Source organism: Electrophorus electricus, chromosome 13 (assembly GCF_013358815.1).
Source record: "Electrophorus electricus isolate fEleEle1 chromosome 13, fEleEle1.pri, whole genome shotgun sequence".
NCBI lineage: Eukaryota > Metazoa > Chordata > Actinopteri > Gymnotiformes > Gymnotidae > Electrophorus > Electrophorus electricus.
The window spans coordinates 12,275,940-12,287,818 of NC_049547.1; the positions used below are offsets into that span (position 1 = coordinate 12,275,940).

The window sequence follows — 11,879 nt, forward strand, 5'->3', positions numbered from 1 at the left end:
CAGATTCTATCTAAGCTGTAAATAATTATATATAAATAATATTAATCATTTAAAATATATAATGTTTATGTTTGGGAGAATAGCTTGTTCCATTTCTAATAAGCCCATCTGTTAAGTTGTGAGCGCCACGTTATTGTTTACAATTGAAAATAAACAGAGAAAGAGAGATCAATAGTTGCTAACATGCAGTCATCCCAAATTAAAAAAAAAAAAAAAAAAAGTAAAGATGAGTAGCTTGAGTGAAGATGAATGCCAGTCCATTTCACAGCATCAATATAGTTCATGATCTTCAAGAAATAAATGTTCCAGGAGAAATGGATAATAGGTCTGTTTTTACAGAGCCCCATCAGAAACACACCCACCCCACACCCACACACTCAGGGCTCGGTACAGTTTACCCTGCAGCTCCTCTCCTATTAATCGCTCCCTTAGAATCAATGGAGGGCATGAAGAGACATAATCTCTTCTGGTGCTTGTCTCTGATAGCCCATTACAAAATAACAACACATTTCTCACGTGTGAGGCACAAGAGAAAACGCGTCTTAGTCACAAAGAGGAGAAACAGTGTTGGAATTCTGCACACTGTCCTCAGTTCAAAAAAGAGAGACAGGGCAAGAGAGAGAGAGAGAGAGAGAGAGAGAGAGCGAGAGAGAGGCAGTAGGCGCTGGTCAGACACTGCAGTGGGCGGAGTGGAGGCTTTCTGTAGCCATGTGCTATAGCCTCTCTCTCTCTCTCTCTCTCTCTCTCTCTCTCTCTCTCATGCCAGCTGCTGTTGGATGGCCTCTAACTCACTCTGATAAAGAACAGGACGTTGCACAACACACGTATGCCATGTGCTACAGACACACCCACAGAATACACTCTACCATTACACACACAACTGAGTGCAATCTCCTGTAAAGAGTATTTATTGCATCTTGATATTAAACAATAAGAAACAGCCACAGCTGCTGCTGGCATTCTGAACTTCTCTTGGGGCTTAGCTCTCTGCGCATGTATTTCACACAGTCTTGGTCTTTCCACAGTCTTTCCTCTCACTGAGCAACATGCTGGTGAGTGCAGTCTCGTCGGTCCAGCATGGGGTCGTGGGGTCAGAGGGTGTGGCCTTTGCCCTCGGCTAGATGCTGAGCCAGCAGGAGATGTGGAGGAGAGAACAGTCAGGGAGCTCCAGCACAGGGACCTGAACCAGCGCTGGCCTGCTCACACCGAGCACACTCTCCAAGCAGCCCTCCAGCCCTGCGAAACACACACACACACACACACACACACACACACACACACACACACAGATCATAGTGTGTTAATTCAAACTGACCTTATTCCTGCGAAGCTCTTCTGTGTGGGATTGAACAAGGCTACAGGAGCCCAACCTACAGGTGCCGTGCTGGAGTGAGTCACTGCACTAATCTCTCCTACCAGGGAGAACACACAGCTACTCCAGAACTGCACATGTCCTCAGCTCCTGGCAGACTGTAATGAAGCTCCATACATATTGTGTGTGTGTGTGTGTGTGTGTGTGTGTGTGTGTGTGTGTGTGTGCACGTTTATACATACTTGCACACACTAAGCTACAGGACATTCTCCACTGTGTATAACTCCCCCCCCCCACACACACACACATGCACGCACGCACGCACAGGCCATGGTAAGGGGACCTATTAGCTCTGGGGAGGATGGAGGGAGCTATTCTAAGTCTACAGTGGACATTTGAGATCCCTCTGACAGCAGTCTCTCGGTTTACTTCAGGCCTGCATCTGCAAACTCCTTGTTTGCGCCTGCTTCACACTGGGTAATTGGTGACAAGCGCTCCCATTGGCTGGCTGGATGTCACTGGCTGCTCTGCTCATTAGCAGGGTGGCGTCTGGGTGGCATTCAGTCCGTTGGCGGAATCCTTGCCTTCAGGTGCAGGTATGTCCACACTCACCCAGGATAATGCCAGTCAAAACCACTGGATATTTTTAACTCTAGTGTGACTACGTAAACCTGGGTGACCTCATACCATGAAGAGGTGAAAGGGGAAGATAAGTATAAAGAGTACTTAGCTGATAAACAGGAAATGGCTGACTGGCGCCACCGTGCACGTGAACAAGTGGGGATGAGAGGAGGAAAACGGAGACAGAAAGGTGAAAGCTTCCTTCAGCTCTAGTTGATAGGCATGAGTGTCTAATTAAGAACAGAGACACTGGGGCAACCAAAGACTCAAAGAGCTCATGCTGGATAATTAGCTCATGTGTGCAGACTCAGAAAAAATACTGATGAACAGAGGACTTCCTTTCATTCTGGAGCAAAAAAAAAAAAAAGGAGTAGTGTTCTTATCAAAGCGTGAGGTGCACCCTGGGAAGCTGAGTCCTCCTGAGAGCAGCGGAATCCCCTGCTCTGTACCAGGCAACATTACACACAAATCAGTGGGCCCAAAACATTCGTGCCGCCCCATCCGTCCCTGCCCACTCTTCCTTTTTGTACTCTTCCTTTCGCTTTTGGCCTAAAGAAATGCACCACTGCAACAGCAAAGGTGAAGTGTAGCAAGAAAAACCGGTGAGTTGACCCTAGTGCTCACATAGTTAGGGTTCTCCTTCAGCCCCTTGATTACCCAGAGCCACCGCACACATTATAACAGCTCCCGCATTAGCAGAGGATTGGGACTAAAGCAGAATGCTAAGGCATCTTGAGGCAGGAAAACCTGCAAACATTCTCCTAAATTGATATGGTTTTTTTGCTTTTGTCACACCGATGACAGCGACTTCCATAACAACCGTGAAACTTTTGAAACGACAAGCCTAAACATTCATATTTCTTTGTAGTACAGTTTTTGGGCAAAATTCTTTAAAAGCACAAATCACCCAGAGTCTTGCTGATTTTTTGTGTGAATGCTGGCACCTCTGGGCCTATGAGGCTCTTACTGAAGACAGCGCCTTGGGCCAGTGGGTTTTAGCCGTGCTACGGTGCACCTCAAACTGTCTCAAATTAACTGATAAACGGCACAGACATCAGCAGGCGTGGGCTCAATGAACACGGCAGGGACCCAGGCGAGCAGCGGGGACGCATGGACCGGTTTCACCACGGACACATCCACACCACGCGTGCGCTTATGTGTGAGTGTGTTTGTGCCGGAAAGGGAGAATTTGCTTCACACACCTTCTGTGCTGTTAAGCTACAGACAAAAGCAGGAGGCAGATGAATATAAAAATAGAACATAAGCAGTCGGCGGGAGCAGAGGAGCTGAGGAAGCCCGTTTTATAGTGCCTCCACATGACCCAGATTACAAATGCCATAACAACTAGCATGTGGAACATATGTCTAACATATCAACAGCAGACAGAGCCTAATAGACCTGCTCCCCCAGACAACTATGATGGCTGAAAGCTGAACGTGCCAAGATAACGCAGAACAGTAGCATGTGCCCGCTTGATGATGTAAAGTTGATGCCAGAGAAGGAAAGAAAAAAAAAAAAAATTGAATTGATGTGGCATCAGTACTGAGAGCCAGTGGTACTTATTCTGTGTGATGACACTGGTCTATAGCTGTAATGCCAAGATGCAGATTGTGTTTACACACCGTGTCTTTACGAACTGTTCTGAAAAACTAAGAAAAGTGTTCAACAAAATCTGTGCCCTTGTAGAAAACGACATGTTTTCCAAATATATGCCGCTTGTTCTACAGTATACTATCGCCACCATCGCATACTTCTGAGAAACAAATAATTGTGTGGTCTAGACACCCAGACAAGACTGTCCTCGTTTCTATTCCTCATCTGTGGCCATAATTTCATTTCCCACAATAACAAGTTACAGCAAGGCCTGAAACTGACGGTGAAATCTCAGAGCTGGCTTGTATTCAAAACACTAATTGATTGTTTCAAAGGGAAGACAACAATTGTGTCAAGTTGATGAATGTCTGGGCCATCCTTTTCTAGGGACGCGAGAGCTCTCTCGGGACGCTATAAAAGTTTTATTCTAAGGAAATGTCCTGGGTTTCTCTTGAAGTGGACCATGAAAGCCATGAACAAAATGTGGGATCATTTAAAAAGAAACCTTCATGGATCTTTTTGATCCATTTCTAAATAAAAGAAATACACTGTATATGGCTGCCTGCGAAAAGAACGACATTCACATTTATGCTCTGGGTTCAACATTACATCTGCGACATTGCAACTACGGGGTTTGTATAATGTGCTGAATCTCATGGTGTTGCTATGAGTACAGAGTGAGGATGTTTACCTGCGCAGAGTCCTGTGGCTAACTCGCTGCTGTCCTTGTAGAAGACTCTGGCACACAAAGGCGAGAGAGCCTTCTCCGTCTGCCCCAGAGCCTGCTGGAGGGAGGTGCCCAGGGCCTGCAGTACGGCCTGGGTGCACGCAGGCCCAGAAGCAGCTGGGGTCACGCTCAGGGACAGGCTGGCGTACTGCCCGCTGCTGGCCTGCAGCACCTGCCACTGGATAGCATTACCGAGCACCTCGGAGGTCCGTTGGCACGAGGTCCTCCCCGCGGGCTCGTCGCGCACGGCGATGACATGCAGCTCCACGTCTGCTCCTCTGGGTAAGGAGGGCACCACTGCCACTTCCAGAGGAGTGCTCAGGACCTTCTCCACACTGCTGCAGGACACCTACAAGACAGAATTCGCTCGGTCAAACACCCACACAAAGCACTCGCTCAACGCCCACATCTGCTGGGTCAAACACCCACAGAAACCACTCACTCAGCACCCACATCCGCCGGGTCAAACACTTGTACATAAATTACTCACTCAACACCAGCGTTCGCCGGGTCAAACACCCACACATAAGCCACTCACTCAACACCAGCTGCAGAAATGAGCATTTTCGAAGAGCTTCATCATAGCAGTCTTACTATATCAGATACACATCACATATAGAAAACACTCAACACATAGAAATCAACACACAGAAAAACCTTCTCCATAGAGGGCATTTTCAGAGTAGCACCAGACCTGCACAGGCCATTTTACCCCATTTCATAACACACCTCTATTAGAAAGCGGGCATGATGGCTTTAAATGAGGTAATCTATAGAGTTAAAATCTCCTTTCTCTTGTCTGGGTGCAGGCCATTATCACCTCTGAAACGTCTTCTGCCTGCACCCTGCACAATGTGCCCCCCAAATAACACTGAGACGGCCTCATCTGCTAATGGGAGAGAAATAAGCATTTTATAAAACAGTCGTTTTGTCTGGAGTCGATAGGGCAAAAACACTTAACCTCCTTTTCAATTTGCTGGATCAATTTTCATCCACTTACACCCCACTTCTGCAGTGCAGAATAATGACAGGTTACATACACTTTATTTTGAGATTCACTCAAAAAAAAAAAGCACCCTGACTGAAAAGTCCCTGACAGGAGAAGCATCATTTCAGCCCCCCCAATATGACCCAACCCAGCGTCTGTGTGAATATGGCACTTACCTCGAGATTAAAGTTTAGCAGGGGCCTAATTGTGTATTGACAACAAATTGACCACAAATCTCTTTGAGCGCAAGGCCACAAATAAACAATGCAAGTGTGTGAGCATGTGCAAGCGTGTCCACGCACGTGTGTGCGTGGGCGTGTGTGCGGGGATGCTGCTGGGGTTAATTCAGAAGACGTATCTGCTCTTAGCATTCTGACAATGCTATACACATTTTTTCACTTTTGATAAGTGTTAGGTTAGCGCTCCATGTGCGTGAGGTATTACACTGCAGGGGTCAATAGTCATCGAGCGGCAGGAGAGGAGGCGCCCACCGTGCAGCGCCCAGCTCACTCAGACTTAAAGGCCAGCCCCGAGACCTCGCCTCACCTGCCTTGGAGCTCACTGCCGCAGAGCACCAGCCCAATCCTCACGGGTCACTACCTTCAAAACGGCCCGGACTTTCCGGCTCGGTTTTCCCTGGCTTGTCTTAAGCTGTTATAAGTCCACTCTCGCTTTCCTCTGCCTCCCCTTTATTTTGTTATTTTACAGGACTTTGGAAGTGAGAGCAGCCCGGGCAAACCTGCCCCTCCCCCGAACCCCTCGACCTTTTCGGGGCGCTGCGGCGCAACTTCATTAGACCCCTGCAGCCAGATGTGAAAACGCTTGGTCGCCCAGTGCGCCCCTGGACTAGAAATGCTTTATTAGATTAATCCAATAAAATAAGGAGGTGACAAATGTTGATGTATGGCATGCCTGAGAGCGCCTGGACAGAGTGTGTCTGAAAGCGGAGAGGCCCCTTTAAGGCAATCAATCTATTAGTCCAGTGCAGCCTGCCCCGGTGAGGCTGTTCGCCCACTGTGCGCTCTCCCACTCCCTCCCCTGAGCCCACGCGGCAACAACTGCACTCCCATTACCTGACTGACATGAGCAGTATTTGTTTTGCCCATTTCTTGCCCCCTCTCTCTCTCTCTCTCTCTCTCTCTCTCTCTCTCTCTCTGTGGAGTGTATGAAGTCTGCCCGACACAGGGGGCTGGGGGAGGGGGAGGCATGTGAGCCGAACAGTAAACACCATAATAAGGAGCTGGTGTAAAGCGGGCTAGCAGCAGGGAGCTGATGGGGCCTGGATGCTTAGGCAGTTCCCCTACATTTCCTGCCCAGCAGGAGGTCTTCGTCAGGCGGGCGCAACGGCTGTGCTTCTGGCTCCCCACTCTCCCCCCGCTCCCCTCCGCACTTCCAGCCTGCAGAGCTGGTCACCGGTGTAGCGCAGAGCCGAGCTGCCTCCACGGCGCCCCCTGCCCCCCGTGCCGGGGCCCGGGCCGGACAAACCCCCCCAGAAACAGCACGATAAGAGTGCCAACAAGAACGTTTTAATGCTCAGGAACACGTAACGCAGCAGGGCATGGGTGGAGCCTGAAATCCAACCAAAATACATCTGCAATCATATAAGACTTTGAACATTTGAGGTCATATGTTTTAATGCATAAACCCATATTATAGTTGAGTATAATGAAGTTAATACCAATCTACAGGTGCAATTTATCTCGCATAAAAAGATTAACCTGGGTTTCACGTTCACAAGCGTACGTGTGCGCACACTGCACTCCATAAATAGTATTTCACGCACGTAGCGATGGTGCTGTGCTCCCAATTAACCCTGCGAGCTTCCTCCTCCACCCGATTAGAGAAATTATGAACGCAAGGCAACTGCACGGGCTGCTGGGCTGTGTAGAGGAGGACATCGTCATGTTTCTATTAAAGAGCCTTCCGCTCGGATCGCTCGGAGTGCGGCAAAGGCACCGGAGGTGAATGTGCTAAATGTTTTGTTGTCAATCCTTAACATTCTGTGCACTGGATTTTATAGTGTGAAGAAAAACAGCTCCTTTCTGCTTACCCATCCAAGCAAACGTGACAGGACACACGATATGAAAACAGTCATTAGTGATCGATACAGAACAGCTACAGCAAAGTAATGATTGGCTTTCTGTTTTGCCTGATTGATGTTACAGAAAAAAAAAGAAGAAATGAGACCTGTCTTGGTTTGATTTCAGCATCTCATGTGGCTGTTATTGGAATGTGCCTTAAATAAGGAAAACTGAAGGCCTGTATGATTTCTACATAGTTTTTGTTTTAGAACTATATGATATTAATGATTTATATTAACATATACAACTAAGAATATACAACCTTTTCTGTAAAACTCTTTTGAGATGGTGTTCATCACTTGTCAGACATAACTGTCTGCTCACCTTAGAGACAGCCTTTACCTGCAAGCAATGGGACATCATTTCAGTCTGTGTATCTCAAAACAAGGGCTCTGGGTTATTTTTTTTAACATCTATGTAGATTCACACACACACACACAAACACACACACAGACACACACAGTAATTTCTAGCCAAAGAGGGTGGGGCATAGCATTGCTAAACAGTGAACAGGTGGTCAGGTGGGGGACTGCACACCTTGGCTGGCTCGGTCAGATCAGGCCTGAACTGCTGCATACTTTTGTTCCTCGGCGGCAAACATAAATGACAGCGGCTAAAGCAGCGGGCCACCTGCAGGGAGGCGTCTCTTCTCCCTCGGCCCTGCAGCCTGTCAGTGTTTCAAACCTGTTTGCAGGGGTCACGGTGGAGGACAGGGTGGAGGCCAGGAGACGGCCAGGACGTGGTGTCACTGCCTCCTCCATTTAGAGCTGCTCCCTAGGCTCCAAAAATTACTGCAGGACGAGGGGCTGGCGGCCTTTATTAACCGCACGAAACTGGCGATCGCAGAGCAAAGGGGCCAAGGGGCGGGGGGTGGGGGGGTTTAAGCTGCTCTGGGGTTTCAGTGCAGCTCCGGGGGGGGAGATTAAGGAGACTCTGAGAAAGACATCTGCCTCTGTGCCAGCCTCCATATCCTCAAAGACACCAGCATTTCCCAGAACATCAACTTTTCATGAGAGCTCGTCCGGGGTAAATACGAGCCACTTCTGTGCCCTTTTTTTCCAGGAGGTGGCACAGGCTGCAGTGGATTCCATGAGGGTTACACACTCAACCTTTTCTCCATAAACTGTGGTTATGTATGAAACATTTGAAGCTGCCTTAACCACCGTCACTTGAATACGCAGGTTAGTCTGCACCAAGTACATTCATTCCTGTAAAAAAACAAACTGAAACGTTAAAGTATCGTGTGCGTACCTGCCTGTGCTCATCCAGCAGTCTGCGTTGCCAGACCCTCCTCACGGCGGGGATGTACGCGCTGTGGGTGACGTAGCAGTGAGCCTGCAGCGCGTGGTGCAGGTGGAGGCCTGGGCCCACAGCCCCCATCACTCTACTCATGTGGCCGTAGCACAGCTGGGCCTGCCGTGTCGGGCCGCCGTGCAGCAGCTGCATAGTGCAGGGCACCAGGGCTATCTGCCCCGCGCAGAACACCGCCTCATCCACCTGCAACGCAAACCAGCAGCCTGTCAGCGAAGACGTGTCACGTGTGCTCGTTATGCATATGTGCCATGTGGGTGTCCAAAGAGAGGGCTTAAGCCACAAGTCCCTGGCGAGAGTGTTCAATAATCCCAGAGATGTTTAAGGCTCCATGGTAGCGGGGGGCCATAAGGCGATGAATTTTCACAAATTTGACATTTTATAGAGAATAAATCCCTTTTTAAAATCAATCCCATGTGTTAAACTTTTGGAGTGAAGACATGCCACCACTGAGCAGTACTGGACAGTAAATCAGAGATTTTTAAAAACAGGGAATCATTTCAAGAGGACGCCTGTGCCTGCACAGGTCACTCTTCGCCATCTTACAGAACCAATTACTTTAAATCTTAAATTAAAATTGCATAATTAAACGTGGGTGACAAACATCAGAGATCCGAAAAGTGTACCTCAAAGCATCAGTAAAAGCTTTATGTGATTAGTAGTGTCAATTAAAAAGTTCCACTTTATATGTCACTTTAACACCAATAATTCATGTTTCACACCATCAATGAAAACATGCGCCTGTGTGTGTACTTCATAAACGCAATTAGCAGCATGATAATTAGCTGAGAAGGCCGGGGGGGGGGGGGGGGGGGGGGGGGGGGGGTGGAAGAAGAAGAAGAAGAAGAAAGAAAAAAAAACTTCTTCCGACAAAGTTCCTTGGCCCAGTAATCCTCACCCTGAAAATCCAATAGCAATCAATGCTATCAGCTATGCAAGAGCACAGGACAGGTCAGGCCCTGAGAGACGGATAACTGCTGCGCTGAACAAATGAAACCCAGGCTGCAGTGCAGTGGTCAGGGTAAATAGCTGCAGGTGACATGGTGTTAATTGGAGCTTGGGGGGAAGTACTTAGCAGGGAGGAGGTGTGGGCTGGATGGTGACCTCTGCAAGGATCACTGCACACCAAATCAATTGATGCATCTCGTGGAACAAGGTCTTTAGCCGATTAGCATACAAACATGGGTATCACGTTTCCAAACCAGATTACCAGGCTAAGACAGAAGCCTGAGCATGGATGCTTAGTGTCGACCACCCACCCCGCAAACACCACCACCTCTGTCTGCTGTAAATATGAACTAGAACATAATGTCACATGCAGGACAATCTTTCGTGCTAGTTCTTGGAAATTCAACCATGCCCCCTCCCCTCGCCACCAAAGAAATAAAATCAATGGTTGCAATTTGAAAACAACAGAACAACAACAAAAAAAGTGCTCTGCTGGAGGGGGGAAACAGTCACATCAATTTCCATAGTCATATGGGTTTCCCATGATTCCTAGCTCCTGGGTTCACTTGTCAACTTTGATGAATCTTCAGCATCTGCCTCTGCTGTTCCAAATTACCAGGGCTGTGGCGGAGACGGGGGGGGGGAGGGAGGTTGCTCCCCTCTCCACAGGCCGGATCAATCATCGGATAATTTACCTGCGAGCATTATTTGGCAAAGCGCAGGAACGATGCATCTTCACCGGCACAACCTCTGCATGTCACAACGACGTCCACGGCAAATCGTCATTGGCATCCCATTTATGAGCCATCAAGTGGAATCAGATCTCTGACCCAGAATCCTGGATCGGAATGGACGTGGAGCAAGGATCTCTCGGCAAGCTGGCTTTGTGACAACAACTCGCGGTTTCACGTTTTAAAAAGGGGGCAGTTATTTGTTGATTTGAATATCAAAAGAGGCCACAGAGAGGCTCCCAAGTTGATGTATATATATATATAAAAAAAATAAATAAATGTAAAAAAAAGCCCCCATAGCTTTAGCAAGCAGGTGCGTAATGATCAATTATTAAGTGGCCAGCTCAGGTTAGCCCTGGCTGAGGGGGCAGGGGCACGACTTTTTCACGGTGAACCTGCACGTGAGAGAGCGAAAGAACAAGGGGGAATACTATTTACATAAAATTAACAGTTCAAAAGAATGAGTTCACACACCAATCAAACTTGTTAATTGACTGTCAATGGCACGTCCCTGAATATACAACACAACTACATAATTCATCTTCCCTGTTGACAAGAAAGACAGTCCAATTTGCATTGGCGTCCAAAACCTGATCAGCAGCCACAATGCAACATGCATTTTTAATGGGGCATGGGGAGGCTATTAATATTCATAGAGGTCAAACAATTGCATATTTCATTTAACTCCCTATAACCAGCAGTGGTTTTCAAAAGATCAACTTCAGACCACAGGATGCAGAAAGAACGAAGGTATAAACCCTGTAGTTACATCTGGACAATACCACACTGACACTTTTTCTCCAGTGTGTACACTTTACTGTTGATGTATGTATGTGCAGGTAAAAATACGACACTCTGTACGTCATCCTGTGCACGCGCGCATGTGCTTGGACGGCTTCGGCAGCGGCCTTCCCCACCACGCCTCCTTCCGTTTTCTTAGCGTTAATCAAATGCGTGTTTCAGCCTGCTGCTTTATCGACCTTTCACTCTGTTGCTTAAACACCATCACTTCTCCTAAGGCCAACAAAGGGTCAAAAGGTCAGGTGGCGGCGAGTCCCCCGCCGGGATGCCGCCAGTGGCGCGTATGCAAATGCCCTCTCTCTGCGCCCCTGCGCGGTCACCTGCGAGCGTGCCTCGCGCCACTCCCGCATGTGCGGAGCATTCTAACGGTCGGCACGGGAATCCGCGAGGCACGGCCAACTTGGGGAAACCAGCGGGTGGGGGCTGGGGGTTGGGGTGTGACCTTAAAGATTTCGCTGAGGGTGTTGTTCTGGGCAGACAAGGAGGTGGGCACTGCAGCCCGGACCATGCAGGCTAAAGTGACCCGCTATTGATGAACAGTCAACTTGCACTCTCAGACCAAGGACACAGTAAGGGGGAAAAGGCATCACGGCACCATAAGATATGCTAATGGCCCTAGTCCCCCATTGAACCCATGCATAATTAAAGCCAGGGATTCAGCGGCAAAAGCTATGTGTACACTGCCTGACCACTCTAAACCACAATATGATATTACAGGGTAAGCACTCAACGCTTTTGGTTTTATAGTTAAAAGAGGCTCGCCCCT

General features: G+C 48.3%; 1 protein-coding gene across 2 annotated transcripts in view; it reads right to left on the minus strand.

Moving 5' to 3' along the window:
- Positions 1-45: 45 nt before the first annotated feature.
- The window catches only part of dph6 (diphthamine biosynthesis 6), a 47,905-nt gene continuing 36,071 nt past the window's right edge, over positions 46-11,879 (minus strand). For both annotated transcript variants that reach the window (XM_035532778.1, XM_035532777.1), the window contains exons 13-15: positions 8,574-8,819; positions 4,218-4,602; positions 46-1,236 (exon numbers count right to left, since the gene is read on the minus strand). In XM_035532778.1, coding sequence (XP_035388671.1) covers positions 1,118-1,236; positions 4,218-4,602; positions 8,574-8,819 — 750 coding nt within the window. In that variant the 3' untranslated portion in view covers positions 46-1,117. The remainder of the gene's footprint in view (positions 1,237-4,217; positions 4,603-8,573; positions 8,820-11,879) is intronic.